Raw genomic sequence first — 18,101 nt, forward strand, 5'->3', positions numbered from 1 at the left:
CACTGCCTGCTTTGCAGCCAGTTACTGCTTATGTTCAGCTATTCCAAGTGGTGATTGCTCCTCTGTCGGAGAGATAAAGCCCATGAAGATGCATGGATTAGCGCCAGAGTTTTTGGCTACACAAGGCTTGGAGGTAGTTTCAAGAAAACCAGCACCTTATAGAGGTGTATAAAATCATGAAGGGCATAGACAGGGTGAATGCACACAGTCTTGTCCTCCCAGGGAGGGGGAATCAAAAACTAGAGGGTATAGGTTTAAGGTGAGAGGGGAAAGGGACCTGAGGGGCAACAACTTCATGCAAAGGGTAGTTTGTATATCAAACAAGCTGCCAGAGGAAGTGTTTGAGGCAGACACAATAACAATATTTAAAAGACACTTGAACAGGTACATAAATAGGAAAGATTTTGAGGGATATGGACCAAGCGATTAGCTTAGATGGGAATCTTGGTTGGCATGGACGAATTGGGCCGAAGGCCTATTTCTGTGCTGGATCAACTTCCAATTTATATATTAAAGAGGTGCTTAATGCATGCTTAGCCCACTGCTCCACTCTCTCTACACTCGCGACAGTGTGGCTAAGCACAGCTCAAATGCCATCTATAAATTTGTCAACGACACCAGTTGTTGGCAGAATCTCAGATGGCGATGAGGAGTGAGGTAGGTCAGCTGGTTGAGTGGTGTTGCAACAACAACCTTGCACTCAACATCAAGGAATTGATGTGGACCTCAGGAAGGGGAAGTCGGAAGAACACACACCAGTCCTTATTGAGGGGTCAGCAGTGGAATGGGTGAGCAGCTTCAAGTTCCTGGGTGTCAACATCCTGGAGGATCTATACCGGGCTCAATACACTGATGCAATCACAAATCAGCGTCTCTACCTCATTAGGAATTTGAAGAGATTTGGTATGTCACCGAAGACTCTTACAAATTTCTATAGATATATGGTGAAGAGCATTCTGACTGGTGCATCACAGCCTGGTAAGGAGGCTCCAATGCACAGGATCGCAAGAGGCTGCAGGGGGTTGTGGACTCAGCCAGCTCCATCGTAGGCACAACGCTCCCCACAATCAAGAACACCTTCAAGAGGTGGTGCTGCAAAAAGGCAGCATCCATCACTAAGGACCCTCAACATTTGGGACATGCCCTCTTCTCGTTACTACAATCAGGGAGGAGGTACAGGAGCCTGAAGACCCACACTCAACATTTCAGGAACAGCTTCTTCCCCTCTGCCATCAGATTTCTGAATGGTCCATGAATAGTACTTCATTATTGCTTTATGTTGCACTATTTATTTTTGTAATTTATAGTAATTTTATATCTTTGCACTGTACTGCTGCCACAATTTTCATGTCCTTTAAAATCAGTGATAATAAATCTGACTCTGACAAAGTGACAACTATTAATACATATACTTCCATGTACCTGGAAGATACATGGGATAAAACACATTAGCTAAGGCAGACCAGTGACTGAACATATCGTAATAAGACAATTAAGTTTCTCCTTAAGGAATGTTATAAGCAAAATTTCTCAAAGAACTTGTTTGTCAACTCATGAGCAACACTAAAAGTCAGCGCTTAGTCAGTCAGGTTTGACTGGTTCCAAGCCAACATTCGTGTATTCAGTGGCACCATGACATCAGATAGCTCAGATCTTGCCATTATAGAGATGGCACATCCATCAGTGTTCCCCACTGCCATTCTTGGCTCCAGTCCCACTGGCAACAGTGCCTTCAGCTCCCTGGGACCCTAATTTTGGGATTCCTATCCTAAACCTTTCACCTCCCCTCTCTCAACTCAAAAACTCACCTGCTTGATCAAGTTCTGAGTTACCTCCCTTGATATTTTTCTTTCTTAGGGCAGAACAGTGATGCAGCTGGTAAACCTGTTCCCTTACCGTTCCAGTGGGAAGAAAAAGTTTTCCCACACAGAGGGTGGTGTGTATTTGGAACTAGCAACTAGAGGAGGTGGTAGAGGTGGGTACAATTACAATGTTTAAAAGGCATTTGGACTGTACATGGGTAGGAAAGGAATAGAGGGATACAGGGCTAATGCAGACAAATGGAATTAGCATAGATAGGCATCTTGGTTGTCATGGATGAGTTGGGCCAAAGGGCCTGTCTCCGTGTTGTACAACTCTAACTCCTTGATCTTGAGCTCCTATGTCCATGGTCCAAGGTTGTGACTATTTTCCACCCATCCCAAGAATCTGAAACCATTGCCATCCACATCCCAGGGCTCCTTTCATCTTCCACGCTGCTCTTCCCTCGACCTTCTTGCTCTCTCATTTCCCTATTTTGAGGGTTAATCTGCATTCCCTTTTCCTGTCCTCCCTCCACACCCACTGATGGCCACCCAACCACAAATACCCTTGGCTCCATGTTCAGATGTAGAAGAATATGGGCCTAATGCAGGCAAATGGGATTAGTGTAGATGGACATTAGTCAGCATGAGTGAGTTAGGCTGAAGGGCCTGTTTCTGCACTATACAACAAATCTACGACAAAAAGTGTCCTCAATGACATGGACCTCGGAAACAAATTTCTAAAGCCTGAAGCCCTCCTCTTTCATCCTCACACACCACATCTGCATGGCAACAGGTTTCCATGTGTGCTTCTCTACCCTACCCAACTGTGTCCTTACTGTGATCTTTCCAACAGATGTTCACTGAGACATTGCTGTTCAACATTCCATTGATTCTGCCTCCTTATATGGTTCTTGGACTGAAGCTGCTGAGACTCCTGCTGGCAACACTAACTTTTGCCCAAGGACTTCAGGATTTCCAATGTAGCATCTTACACCACAGGAAGCAGCCATTTGGCCCATCACACCTATGCTGGCTTTTTCCCTACAGACCTATAAATCCCTGTTTTTCCAAGTGTTTGTCCAATTTTCTGTCAAAAGTTCCTGCTGAATCTGCTCCAGATCATAAGTCATAGTCATACAGCATGGAAATAGGCCCTTCAACCCATTTGCTACATGCCAACCAAGACTCCCATTTAAGCTAGTCCCATTTGCCTATATCCCTCTAAACCTTTCCTATGTACCTGTCCAAATACCTTTTAAATGTCATTAAGGTACTGGCCTCAACCACTTCCTCTGGCAGTTCATTCCATATTTCGACCACTCTCTGGGTGAAAAAAGTTGCCCCTCAGGTTCCTATTAACTCTCTCCTCTCTCCCCTTAAACCTATGCCCCCGAGTTCTTGATTCCCCAACCCTGGGAAAAAGACTGTGCACAGTCACCCTATCCATGCCCCTCATAATTTTATACACCTCCATAACATCACCCCTCATTCTCCTACAATGCAATGAATAAAGTCCCAACCTGATCAACCTCTCTCCATAACTCAGTCCCTCAAGTCCCAGCAACATCCTCGTAGATCTCCTCTGCACTCTTTCCAGCTTAATGATATCTTTCCTATAGCAGGGTGACCAAAACTGAACACAATATTCCAAATGTGACCTCACCAATGTCTTGTACAACTGCAACATAACATCCCAGCTTCTATACTCAGTGCCCTGACTGATGAAGGCCAGCATGCCAAAAGCCTTCTTCACCACCCTGTCTACCTGCGACAACACTTTTAGGGAACCATGTACTTGTACTCCTAGGTCCCTCTGTTTTACAACACTTGCCAGGGGCCCTACCATTCACTGTGAAAGTCCTACTCTGATTTGTCTTCCCAAAATGCAAGACCTCACACTTATCTAAATTAAACTCCATTTGCCATTCCTTGACCCATTTACCCAGCTGATCAAGATCCCTCTGTAAATGCTGATAACCAGCCATAACTGCAAAGGCAGCAACATCCCCACATACCTGGAGCAACATCTCTAAAATGTTTTCAAATTTAAGGCACAGAGAAGGCCATTTGGCCTGTCATATCCATGCTGGCAACACTTGAAGGATGTGGCGGCGACAATTGCTCAGTTTTGTGTTTAATCCAGAAAAGACATTTAATGTTGGATGAATGCATCTTGTGGCAGCTGCTGTGACAGGTGATCAAGGTGGTGTCTATTGCACATGGCATCTCAGATAATTCCTGATAATTGGTATATTATTGTCACATGTACTGAGAAAGTGAAAAGCTTTTGCTTGCATGCCATCAAGACAGATCATTCCATATACAAGTACATGGAGGTAGTAAAAAGGAAATCAAGAACAGAATGCAGAATATAGTGTTACAGTTATAGAGAAAGTGCAGTGCAGGTAGAGAAATAAAGTGCAAGGTGCCATGACAAGGTAGATTGAGCGATCAAACATTCAGCTTTATTGTACAAGAAGTCTATTCAAGAGTCTGATTACAGTGAGACAGAAGCTGTCCATAAGGCTGGTGGTGCATGTTCTCAAGCTTTTGTATCTTCTGCCCAATGGGAGGGGGGAGAAGAGACAATGACCAGGATGGGAGCTTTCCTGAGTAGCACCACTCGCAGTTGTGTGTCTGTGGGGAAGAGCAGAAGGCATGCACTAATTGGGGAGCATGAATGGCCTCCTTGTGTGCCACTAGATTCTGAGATGTTGTTCAACACCATCTGGGATCATTTTGGCAGGACACTGGCAGCTACTGTTTATCTGTAGCTGCATTTACCAAAACTTCTGGCAAATTTTGCATCATTTAACTCTCCTCTGACCAAAACGTGGAATGAATAGAGCTGATAGGGTGAGGTGGAGGGGAGGGAGAATACTCACGTGGGGCATTAACTGTGCCACAGGTCTAATGAGGTAAAGGCCTCATTAAAAATGAGTGCCACCAGTACTAAAAAGTGAAATAAACACATGCCCAAAGATGTGTGGTAGAATGTGTGCCACTGCAAATTGCCCTTAGTATGTAGATGAATGGTAGAATCTTTTGGGGGGAGGATGGTGGTGGCGGTGTGGGGGGAGCAGTTGATGAGGATGTGCGGGAGAATAAAAAGAAATGGGATGAATGCAAATTGGCGTAGATGGGTGCTTGAAGATAAGCGTGGAGTAAAGAGCCTGTTACTGTGCTGTCCTACTCCACAACCAAAACCTCCGGCATATAGATCGGAGTGTTAGCTCCAGGATCAGCAACTTCAAACACATTGGCCAAAATTCCTACATCCCCGACTAGAATCACGGTTCACACCATTTCTTCTTTCTGGAAGGGTTTTTGATGGAAGAGGAGCAGTTTCCAGGAGAAGGATCAGAAACTATACGATGTGAGTTGATAGCAAGAGGGCAGATGGGAATTTGTTTTAATAAGTGCAGTGAGCTTTTGCAATCGGGGACACATTGCCTGAAGAGGCAATGAAAGCAAACTCTACAGGAGCATTTAGAAGGTGAATACCTGAAGGCAAAAAAAAAAGTTGCTGGGCTGTGGGATGGAGGAATTGATTGGAGAGCTCCTTCAGAGCTACCATAGTCAAGATGAGCCAAGTGCACAGGGTAATTTAGTCTATGCAGAGGAGCGCTCCAAGATTCACTGACACTTGGAACCTTATGAATGGATGACATTTGCAATTGCTTCCAGCTAGCATTGTTTACTAGCAGAAGTCAAACCTCGGGGGGAAAATCAACACTAATGCAACATTCACTACAATAATCCTTCACAGGGAAGAGATGAGCAAGTGAGGGCTGACTGGTGACCTTCAGTTTCAGCCCTGGAGATACAAGATTTAAAAATAAGGAACTCGTGTTTAGGATTGGAGTCTGGAGACATGGTCATTGGGCAAATTAATTTACTGTTCTTTTATTGGAATTTGCAAATCACGGAATCTTACAGCAGAGAGAGAGGCCAGCCAGCCCACCATGCCAATACTAGCTTTTGAAAGAGCTGTTCAATTCGCCCCATTCTCCAACCCTGCACTTCTGTCATTTTCATGCTTTATCCATCACCGCTGTTGAGATTTCCTCTGGGATCAGTTCCCAGATCACACAAAGCATGGTGCAAAACATTTCTTGTGTGGCCAATGCCTTGATTCTGTGTCCCTCTGACCACACACCCTCCTGCCACGGGAAACACTTTCTTCTTATTGCTGGTGTTCCAAAGGGAAGACAAGTCTGTTACCTTGGTCAATCAAACTCAGCCGATGAACACTACACCTTTCCCTAACAAATGGTGAAAGGCCAGTAGCATGTACACGGCTGGTGGCATCATTAGGAATGTACGCACAATGCTGCACAAACCAGGCCAATTATTCAGCCATGTGGACACCTTCATTGCCTGGGAGTTGGATGGGGTGGGGTGTGAGAAGATTGATCTTTCTAACCAACGCCACTAGCAGATACATTTGTCCCATTACAAAATTGATTGAAATACATGTTTAAAAGCTAATTTCTCTTCAAGAGAAGCAATTGAAACTTCTCAGTAGAAAGGTATACAAGGATCATAGAACTTTACAGCACAGGACACTTCGCAAGCAAGAGGTTTGGTCAGGTTGGACTTGATTTTTCTATGAAACAGAAGAGGCCAATGGAGATTAAAATGAGGCAAATAGAATCGAGAGGCCCAAGGGAAACAAGGATTTTTTTTATTGCATTTTTGTTCACCAGATGTGGACCACAGACAATTTATTGTCCACCCCTGCACTGTGGAGGCAGTTAATGTCAACCACATTAATGGGTCTGGAATCACATACAGGCCAGACGAAGCAAGGGCTGAAGATTTCCTTCCCTGAAGGGCGTATATGAAACCAAGAGGCTTGTGCACTAATCTGAGAGTTTCATGGGAGATTCCTTTCTTTTTCCAGATATTTTTAATTACATCAATTTAAACTCTCCATCTGCCCTGGTGGGGTTCAAACTCATGTCTCTGGATCAACAGGCCAGAACTCTGGCTGTTTGCCCAGTAACTGAACCACGACGTTAATGAAGTCAAAGTGGAGTTTATCGTCAGATGCACGAGTACATGTACGCACAGGTGCAATGAAAAACTTACTTGCAGCAGCACAGGCACATAGTATCAGATAAGCAGCGCTCACAAGGAAAAACACAAATTAAACATCCCCTTTCAGAGGGTTTGAGGAGAGGTCAGAATTCAGGGACATAAATGTAAAATTCACAAGTGGGAGGACTGGAGGGGAATGGAGTGGAAATGTTTCCTCCCAGATATTGGTGGTCTGGATCTCAGACTGAAAGGGAGATAGAGGGAGGAGTCCTACCCACAGTTAAACAGCAACTTGACAAGCTACGGACCAGGTACTGGGAAGTGGGATTAGTCTCAATAGCTCCATGATTCAAGGAAGCTGCTCAGTCTATCATGCTTAAAAGGAACTCTTTGTGCATAAACTTGTAGCTCTGTTTTTTTGAATGTTGCCGTGGAATCCAATCTCCATCCCCAACAACTTCAGATACTGACCTTAATAACTGCCTGGCTGTAGGTATTGCTCTTCATTTCATATCTAGTTCTCAGGCAACTTATTTTTAAACCTTATCTCTGTTCTTCACTCCCCAGAGTCCCCAACTTAATCCATTTGCCACCTGCAATCCATGCAGGGTCTCGATAGTGAACTTCATGGGCTAGGTTGAGAGGAGGAGGAGGAGAGCCAAAACTAATCATTAAAGGACAGGTCATTCCTAAATCCAGAGTCTCAGGAGAAACTTCCTTTCACAGTGAGTGGAGAGAAGGTGAAACATGCTCCCTTGGGGAGGGGTTGAGGCGAGTGAGCAGCAGTGATTAATTTAAGGGAATAAAGGAGAAGGGGATGATGGAGAGGGGAGAGGAGGCTGGGGTAGGGCAGGAACACCAACACAGAGCAGAGGGGGAAAAGCCCAACCTGTTTTCTTGCTGCAGATTTGAAGTAATTTGCTTTTCTTTAAACCAGAGTTGGTACACATTACTCTACAATGACTTAAAACCAACACTGTAGCCTGCCTCTCTGAATACTTGGAATGATGCAATGGAGCCTGTTAATTCTTGTACAGGGTGTTGGCAATATTGGTTTATAACAGTAGCAGGCTGTACTAGGAGCACAAGTGCTGTGATCATAGAACCATCAGGGATCATTGAATCATGTCTGCTCTGTCTGAAAAAGTCATTCAAGCCAATCTCGATTCCCAAGAAGAAAACAAATCAGTTGTGAAAATACAGGGCAAATTTGTCTTTTGTAACAAACAATAGGTGACACTCGCCTTACAGCCATTAGGGTGACAATTATTTGCTCTTTTAGAATTCACAAATCACTACCCAAAGATCTGAGATACAGAATAAAATTCGCTCTCTCAGAATTTGTGGAAAAAAGTAAATAAACAATTTTTTTCAACTCGTGTTTCCTGACACATGCTCAGAAGATGCAGCTTCATGTCACAGAAAATTATGATACGGACCTTTTGCTAGGAAGGCAACTATGCCATAACGCAGAGGTGGCTTGCAATTCATTGCTATGGATTGTGCTGTGATAGATACCCCACTCATTTTCTCCTTGGGAACAGCAGTCTTTTGGGTTACTTCCCTTCAGTTTCTTTTCCAGGTACTTTCGTTGGCCTGGGACACCTGACAGAACAACAACAGAATGCTGGAAGAACTCAGCGGGTCAATCAAGCTTTTACCTCCGCAAATGCTAAGTCGATGTTTCTGGTCTTTGATGCAGGGTCTCAACTTGCATCTTTTGCCTTCACAGATGCTGATTGACCCACTGAGTTCTGCCAGCATTCAGTTTTTGATCTAGATTCCAGCATCTGCAGTCTCTTTTGTCTTCATACCCAGAGGAACTCCCCACTTCCTGGGAAGAAGGCGCGGAGTGACCTCACTGGAGCTTTGGTTTAATATCTCTGTGGAATAGAGCACCTCTGGTAGCCCAGCACCAGAGCCTGGGTCCGACTACTCAAGATCTCACTGTGGGATTTAAACCCAGGACTTTACTACTACTACTACTACTACAGCTTCCACCAAGGCTGCAGTGTGCAGTAAAGCAGACATATCTGATGGCATCATCACTAAAGTAGCGTTCAAATATTTCATAAATGGTTAAAATTTAGTTTCTAAGCAGCTGCTCAACCAACAGCATCTAGGAGGGATTTCTGTCCTGGATTGGAAGAACGAGTCAAAAATGAAGAGACTGGTTGTGTTGTAGTATCACAGGAAGCCTCAGCTGTGGTCTCTCTCTCCCCAAGTACCTTGAATATGGATTTGAAGAGCTCTCAACAGGCTGGGAGAATGGAAGATCTGCCCTAGTGTGTTGTGTCACGAGCCAGTATATCCATATTCACTCACAATTTAAGTGCTGTACAATGCAACCCCAACATCATTCACCTCTCTGGAGACCAAGAGACTGCAGATGCTGGAATCTGGAGCAACAATCTGCAGAGGAACTCAGAGTCCTGATGCACGGTTTCGATTCAAAACTTCAACAATACCTTTCCTCCCACAGATGCTGCTCGACCTGTTGAGTTCCCTCAGCAGATTGTTTGTTGCTATCATTCACCTCACCACTTGCTCATCTTAAACAGCCCACAACACAATTGATTTTACAGTCAATCCACTAAAAATAATTCGAGATGTGAAACCATTCTCCACTTTATCAGGTGACAGGGCCCTCAGTTATTTAGTCATCTCACTTTCCGCAAAAACATTCCTAGGAGCTGCTTATGCCAATAAAACTCTGGATTTGGAGCTCACATTTATTCAGCTGCAATCCATCTTGCTCAGTTTTACAATACATATAAAATTTCAGAACTGTCTGACATAATTTTGGTTTGAGCATGGCTCCAGGAAGGATAACATCTGTTTGTACAGACAATCAACAAGTCCCATCTCCAAATAACAAGACAGTGAATTCTCAAAATATTCCAGAAATTTCACTGGAAACTGAAAAGTACAACTTGCATTTATACAGTCCATGCAACAGAGGGAAAAATTCCTCAAGATCAATCAAATTTTACTCCAAACAAAACAAATGTTAGGACTGGTAACCAAAGGGTTGGCCTAAGAGGATACTTTAAAGGAGGAGAGAAGTTGAGAGCCAGAAAGGTTTGGGGAAGGAATTCCACAGCTTAAGACGCAGGTGACTGGAGGAACAGTCATTAATGGCAGATTCATGGATGATTGAGCCAGAATTCAAGGAGCATTGGAATCCAACACATTACTACTAATTTAAAAGCAACTTCCAGGAAATCATTCAAATTTTTGGGGGGGAATTGTTATAAATTTATGACACATTATCTTGTAACCTGCAGGTTAGTAACAACACCTGATGTATTGGTAAATTGATTATTGTCACACGTACCGAGTTACAGAGAAAAACTTTGTTTTGCCTGCCATCTATACAGCTCATTTCATCACATCAGTACATCAAGGTAATTCAAGGGAAAAGCAATAACAGAATGCAGGATGTGGTGTTACAGTTACAGAGAAAGTGCAGTGCAGGCAGACAATAAGGGGCAAGGCCAGAACGAGGTAGAGAGGTAGATTTTTAAGCCAAGAGCCCATCTTATTGTACAAGGGGACCATTCAACAGTCTTAAAACAGTGGGATAAAAGCTGTCTTTGACCCTGATGGTTCGTGCTTTCAGGCTGTTGCATCTTCTACCCAATATTAGGGGGGTGGGGGAGAAAGAAGAGAGAATGTCCGGGGTGGGAGGGGTCTTTGATTACGTTGGCTGCTTTACTGAGGCAGCAAGAAGTGTAGACAGAGGGGTTTCAGGAGGGATGTTGGTTTATGGATGCAATGCTCCAGAAATGGACAGGGTTACAAATGCTTTACCTCAGTGTTAGCATCCTTGTTTCTAAATTATGAAATCTGAGGTTTCAAATCCCATACCAGAATCTCAAGCTAATTGCCCCTGTTCATTAATGAGGTGGTGCTGCATTGTCATTTAGTGCTGGTGATTGGGAGAGGTGCTAAACCAAGTGTTGTCTCCCTTCTGATCTCACACCACTCATTTGAAGATTAGGGGAGCTCTAACTAGGGACAACCTGCGACCCTCAACCAACATTGCAAAACATTGTTTGGTCATTATCTCATCGTTTGTTTGTTGGAGGTGCCTGTGCACAGATTGCATGTTATAGCAGTGCCCACAAGTCACTAGCTGCAAAAGACTTTGATATATCCAAGGCACTATATAAATGCCTTCTTTTTCAGACTTTTACAAACAGCTCTAAATTTCCAAGATTTGTAAGTAATGCATCTGATAGTAGAAAATAGCACGACATTTGACCTACCCAAAATCTTACAATAAACCAATCACAATCTCCCACACATGCAGACTCCAAAAAGAAATTTTAGTCTTCGAACCAATAATATTTCTTTTTACAACTGGCTTCACAAACCATAGTCACCTGATAGCTTAGACAGATCAAGGGTTGGAATTTAGACTCAATATTTAAAAATAAAAATGAGTTTAAAAAAGCTTCAAATGGGACAAATTACAAAGGATTAGGGAAACACTGGAGAAGGGAATTCATCCCTCACACACTTGAAGCACTCACATGGTAAGGTATGAGTGTGGCTCACTGCTGTTGTACTGAAGTCAATGGGCAACCACGATTACACTGTGCGATCCAGGACAAACGCCCACCCTTCTCGTGACGCAGACGTGGCTGGAATGTGCAAGCACCCACTCACCCTCCAGGAGTACCTCTTTCCCCGCTCTCTTCAACACCTGCACTGCTTCATCATGTGTTGCGTCTCGCAGGTCCACCGAGTTCACAGACAAGATGGCATCCCCGACATACAGAGCCTCGGTCTGGTCAGCCGCTAGACCCTTGAAGATCTTTGAGATCAGGATTGGCATCTTGTTCTCTTTGCCTCCCTTGATGCTGATCCCCAAGCCCCCAACCTCCTGCTTCAAGGAGAAAAGAGAAGCATTACCTTGGGGGTTAGTGTAGACTGTCGCTAGACACACTCCAACCCCACTTAAACTACTGGTTACTAGCTCACCAACCAGCATTGGCATCTGAGGGTGAGTAGGCACCTCTCCTCTGTCGAGGCAGGAGACCACTCCAAAGACACGAGCGCAAAAATCTCAGCCAACTCTCCCACTACAGCAGACCATGGAGGGAATGCAACATAGTCAGAGGTGCCGTCTTTCCAATGAAATATTAAATTGAACCCACTTCGACTTTTCTTTTTAAACACTTGAAACAACTTGCATACATGTTGCTCCATTAATGTAGAAAAATATCCCAAGGTGCTTCATTGGAGAAACACCAAACATTTCACATGGAGGCATGCAAGGACTGATGACCATCCAGCATCTCCAACCTGCTCTGTCATTCTAGGAGATCATACTTTGGCCTCAGCTTCACTTTCCTCCCATTCCCCTGAATCCAGGACTCCCCTAGTGTCTAAACATCGTCCCATCTAGATCTCAACTCAGTCTCCACAGCTTTCTGCAGAAGTCAGTTATAAAGATAAACCTTGCTGAGGTGACCAAGAGGACTGACGAGGGTATGGCAGTAGACATTGTCTGTGTGGACTTGAGCAAGGCCTTTGCCAAGGTCCCACATGATAGGCCAGTTCAGACACATGATCCTGGGTGAGCTAGCCAATTGGATACAAAATTAGCTTGGAGGTATTGGAGGACTGTTTTTCCATATTGGATGTCTGTGTGCCACAGGGATCAGTGCTGGGTCATCTGTTATTTGTCATATACATTAAAGATTTGAATGAGAATGTAGTTGGCATGATTAGTATGTTCGTGGGTGACACCAAAATTGGTGGTGTGGTGGACAGTGAAGAAAGTTGTCTATGGTTACAACAGGACATAGATCAACTGGGAAAATAGGCAGGGGAATTGCAGACAATTTAACTCAGACAAGTGCAAACTGATGCATCTTGGGAAGTTAAGTCAGGCCAAGACTTGTACAGTAAATGACAGGGCCCTGGAGGGTGTTGTACAACAGAGAACTAGAGGTACAGGTACATAATTCCCTGAAAGTGGCAACATTGGTATACAGGGTGGTGAAGGCGGCTTATGGCATGCTTGCTTTCATAGTTCAGAGCTTTGAGTACAAGAGCTGGGATGTCATATTACAGTTGTACAAGATACCGGTTAGGCTGCACTTGGAATACTGTGTAGTTCTGGTCACCACACTACAGGAAAGAAGTGATTAAGCTACAGAAAGTGCAAAAAAGATTCACAAGAATGTTGCCTGGAATGGAGGGCTTGACTTTAGAGGGAGAGGTTGTATAGGCTGGGTCTGTTTTCCCTGGAGCAAATGAGGTGGAGAAGTGAAAGGGGTATACAAAATTATGTGAGGCATTGATAGGCTAGATAGTCAGAGTCTGTTCCCTACAGTAGGGGTATCTAAAACCAGACAGCATAGGCTTAAGGAGAGAGGGAGGAGGTTTAAAAGGTGATACAAGGGGTAAATTTTCCAGAGAGAGTAGTTGGTATCTGGGATGAGTGGCCAGAGGTGGAGGAGGAGGCAGGAACAATAACAACATTTAAGAGGCATCTGGACAGATAGTTGAATGAGCAGGGCATAGAGGGATATGGAATTAATGCAGGCAAGTAGGATTAGTATAGACAGACATGATGGTGGGCATAGACATGGTGGGCCAAAGGGCCTGTTTCTCTGCTATGACCCCATGGGACTGACCCCTCCTCAGTCCCATCCCAAATGGGCCACCCCTGATTCTGAAACCTTGCTCCCATCGGGGGAAACACCCCCAAAGAATTTCTTGAACAAGGGAAGAGGGGTGTGGAGAGGTTTAGGGACGGGACAGGAGGGGCTCAGGAGACAGCAGACATGGATATCAAAGGTGAAGCGATTCCAACAATTAGTTGGAATTGAGGGAAGAATGGGATGTAGGGCTGGGAGGTAGAGGGAGATGGGCTTGAAGAGATTGCAGCATGACAGAGTCTAGATGATCCAAATTGGGGTGAGTATTGGTTCACAGGCAATAAACACTCAGAGCTTGTAGTTTTAACAACAATGACATGTGTCATTATTGTGTTATGCAGACACAGGAAGAGCACTAATTGAGGCCTCCTCTGATGTTAGCCAACATCAGATAACACAAAGCCTTCTTGTCCAAGAACAAGCAAACAGCTCGTGCCCTGGGATCCCAGGCACAGAGGCTCAGCTGGAGATGGTCTCCACACAGACCAACTCCAAGTGTATCCCCGCAATTTCAGAAAATGCAACCAAAACAAAATCAGCCTCAAAAATTAACCAATTGTTAAAAGTGCTGGACTCCTGGGTTACCCACACACCAATGTGTCAACAAATGTATGAAAGCATTTCAAAGGAGTTAAATACAAAATAGTGAGTGCATGGGAGATGCATCACAAAGACGTTAGCTGAAAGGGTTAAATTACGAGGGTAGTTTGGACAGACTCTTCACTTCAGAAGGTTGGGAGGGATCTAATTGTAGTGTTTGTGATTAAAGGATTTTTACAAGGCAATTAGAAAGTATCTCTTTGGAGGGGAGGAGACCAGAAACAAGGTTTGGTTTGGGGGGGGGGGGGGGGGGGGGGGGGGGGTGAAACGAGAAGAATTGTCAACGTTGAGTCCAGATGAAAGGTTTTGACCAAAAACATCGATTGTCCATTTCCCTCCACAGATGCTGCCTGACCTACTGAGTTCCTCCAGCATCTTGTGTGTTGCCCTAAAGTGAGAGCCTGGTGTTCCAGGATGATTTTAGAGAGCACACAGAGGGCAGTGGGAATCTGGAACTTCCACTGCTTTTGAGATGGGGATCAACTGATGTTCAAAACGCGGCTTTATAGATTAACATTGGTATTAATGGCTGTGGAACAAAGGCAGTGAGGTGTATTAAGGACAACTTGGTCCTGATCTAATTCCAAACTTGAATGGGCTACGTTAATTCCCATAATTCCTCTGAACATTAGATATCTGCATTAAGAATAGAAAACAGTCTCTGTGTAATGACCAGAACAAGAGACATCTTACATAACACTATGGTGTCCCAGTGAATACTGGGAAAACATTTCCTCTCGATATCCTCGTACACGAGATTACACCCACCTATTGGTCCTACAAGCCTGTTTCCAAGTGAGGAATCAGTTCTAATCTGTGGCAAAGGTGAAAATGATAACAGCCTCAGCCTCAATTACGCCCAGAGGGGCAGGTAAAATAATCCAAGACACTTACACCCGCACATCCCAGTTCCCCCTTTTCTCTGGTGTATAAAACCATGAAGGGCATAGACAGGGTGAATGCAAACAGTCTTTTTCCCTGGGAAAGGGAATCAAAAACCAGACAGCACAGGTTTAAGATGAGAGGGGAAAGATTTAAAAGGGATCAGAAGGCAACTTCTTCACACAGAGGGTGGTGAGTATATGGAACCAACTGCCAGAGGAAGTTCGTTCAATTACAGCATTTAAAAGACACTTGGACAGGTACATGGATAGGAAAGGTTTATAGGGATATGGGCCAAGCCAAATGGGATTAGCTTCGATGGGCATCTTAGTCAGTACGGACGAGTTGGGCTGAAGGGCCTGTTTCCGTACTGTATGACCCTAGATCCCAAGCAAGTGAAGCCAAGCCTACTGCCAGGCCACATTCTGCAGAAGCCTTTGGTAAACTCTGCAGAGCTGTTACAGGTCTGATCTGTATGCATTCCACCCACTCCTGTCCTCTCCCACAGCTATTCCCCAAACCCATCTCCACTATGGAGGTCAAGACCTCTCTGCCTATAGACAGATGGACCCCAGGAGTGGTTTAACAACAAAGCAAAGCTTGTATGAGCCCTTTTCAGAAACAGCCTAAACTTGCAGTGTCAAATGATACTACTGTACTTTGTGAGAACCAATGTCACGTCCTTCAACTAACCATTACCTCTTGAGAGTAGAACAAATCACTTTTGTTCCAATGTCAATAATGAAACTGAATGCAAAGCCAAGTCAAGGGAATTCTGAACAGTTTGAAGTTTCTGGTCGAATTGAAGAAGTTTATTTTCTAGGGGATGATTAGCTAATACTCAGTGGTGGTAAACATATTTACTCGTTTCAGCAAGCCTCAGTTATCGAATAATTTGTGAAAAGAAACTAGTGCCAGTGGTTTAACTGGAACAGTAGCTTAGTGGTTAGTAGTAGTGACTCGTTTAACTGGCACAGTGCAAAGTTATTAGTAACTCATAAATCAGGTCAGGCAGAATGCAAGTTCTAGGAATATGAACGGCTAAAGTCACAATCATAATGTCAAACTGCCTAGAATTCCAACTGTTTGTTGCCAAGTCCCACTGAACTTTAAATACAACAAAACATTCAGCACACAAAGGGTTACTTGCTGCCTCCACAGATTCTGTGTTATTTCCATCTGTGAACACTTGCTGGAGGACTTTCACAGGCTAGTGAGGGATGGCAATAATTATTAACCATTGCCCTGCCCTCAGTCTTAAAAACCCCTGAAAGCTAAAGTGTGCGAACAACAACAAATGCTTAAAAATAAAAAGAATAATTTCAGATATAATTAATTCAGAGCAGAAACCGTCCAGACAGGCTTCTTTAGATCTCGAAATCCCACCCATATTCACAAGCCTGGGATAGAGAGACCATGGGGGTTGGGAAGAAACTGGGAAAAATGAGTGTTGGGAATGCAGGGAGACTGGGAATGTCGGTGCTGGGGCTCAGGGAGACTAGGAATGTCGGTGCCGGCATTGCAGAAGGAACCCCAGCCCCCCGCTGCACAGACACAACCTTGCCCCAGTCTCACACCGGGGAGTGGGAGCTCTACTGTGCTGGGGTTGGGGGGGGCGGTAAATGGAGCTCCCTGGGGAAGGAGGGCGATGGACCCAGCTCCTCCCGGGAGCCCCTAACATTTGCCCGGACACCCTCCTCAAAACTCCCTGTACCCCTCTCCCAAGACCCCCTCGCCCCCCGACCCTTTCCCGGGACGACCCCCCCCCCCCCGACCCTTTCCCGGGACGACCCCCCCCCCGACCCTTTCCCGGGACGACCCCCCCCCCGACCCTTTCCCGGGACGCCTCACCCCCCCGACCCTTTCCCGGGACGCCTCACCCCCCCCGACCCTTTCCCGGGACGCCTCACCCCCCCCCCCCCGACCCTCTCCTGGCACCCCCGAGCCTTTCCTTACTCTTTCCCAGGACCCCCCCCCCTTTCTTCACTCCCGGGGCCCCCACGCCCCCCGACCCTTTCCTGGGACCCCCACTCTCCCCATGACCCCTGCCACCTGCCCCGGTGCAGTCCCGGCCGGGACCTCCCGTTCCCAGCCCAGAGCCCGCCGCCGCTCGGGACCTCCACCCCCAGTACCTTGATGACCCTGACGCTCCTCTTCCTGTTACTGACGCTCTCGGGCAGCTCGGTGAAGGCATTGCGGACCCCTCCGGCCTTTGGACTGGCGCACGGGCTCGGGGAGCCAGCCTGGTTTCCGTTGGCCACCCCATTCCACGCCGCGGGATCGGCCGCCTGGTCGCAGCTCAGCACCAGGGTCTCCTCGTTCAAGGTGGCCAACACCCGGTGCCACACGTCCCGCACCAGGACGTCCAGCAGCCCACTCCTCTGCACCCTGGCCGTCAACGCCATCTCTGGAGCATCCTTCTCATTCCAGGACCTGGGGGTGAGAGGGAGAGGGCAGAAGACTCTCTGAGACCACTTCTCTCTCTGACACAGAAGTGCTGACAAATTCCTCTGCCCAAGTCCCGTTTGAGGTGGAGCTAACAGCGATTAGGCAACAGAGAAACACGGATTCATCTCCACCCACCTAGAGAGTTTGGGGGAAATCTGCAGCAGGCCAAACTTCTAGCGACCCGCCTCGGGATGGTCCCAGATTAATGCTCCCACCCAGCAGAGTGGAAGGGGAGGTGCTCAGGCTGAGAATCCATCAAGAGAACCCCAAACTGAACCCCAAAACGCCCCACCCCCTCGAACGGCAGCTCTTAAAGCAACGCCGGACCTTCAGAAGTCACGGGAAAACTTTTTAAAAAGTAATGCAACTTCCTAAAAAGTTAAGATTTAAGGTCCCAGCAAGCAAAGGTGTAGTTCCCTGCTGCATTAGTAATAAAGCTGCCCTAAAATAGGGCGATTTGATTTAAGGTGCAACGTGGGTTGAGAGGTTGGGACATGTCGCTCAGTTGGTGCCAGATATCCCCCGAGTTGCAGAAACGGTTGGTTGTGGAATGTGGAAAAGGGGTTGGCCAGAAGAACAGCCAAGGTGTGCTTCAAGGCACACCGTCAACAAGGTGAGGGCTTTGAGGGGCTCTGTGAGGGACAGG

At 45.8% G+C, this 18,101-nt stretch overlaps 1 protein-coding gene across 3 annotated transcripts in view; it reads right to left on the minus strand.

Annotated features, from left to right (window-relative positions):
- Nucleotides 1–17,751, minus strand: part of sntb1 (syntrophin, basic 1) — a 90,818-nt gene extending 73,067 nt beyond the window's left edge. Inside the window, exons 1-3 of one of the 3 annotated variants that reach the window (XM_052023785.1) lie at nt 17,591–17,751; nt 17,140–17,440; nt 11,523–11,742 (exon numbers count right to left, since the gene is read on the minus strand). In XM_052023785.1, coding sequence (XP_051879745.1) covers nt 11,523–11,742; nt 17,140–17,412 — 493 coding nt within the window. In that variant the 5' untranslated portion in view covers nt 17,413–17,440; nt 17,591–17,751. Of the gene's footprint in view, nt 1–11,522; nt 11,743–17,139 lie in introns of all 3 variants that reach the window. The other 2 variants (XM_052023784.1, XM_052023786.1) reach the window with 2 other exon arrangements.
- Between the last annotated feature and the right edge of the window lie 350 nt (nt 17,752–18,101).

The sequence above is a fragment of the Pristis pectinata genome, chromosome 9 (genome assembly GCF_009764475.1).
Source record: "Pristis pectinata isolate sPriPec2 chromosome 9, sPriPec2.1.pri, whole genome shotgun sequence".
Lineage (NCBI taxonomy): Eukaryota > Metazoa > Chordata > Chondrichthyes > Rhinopristiformes > Pristidae > Pristis > Pristis pectinata.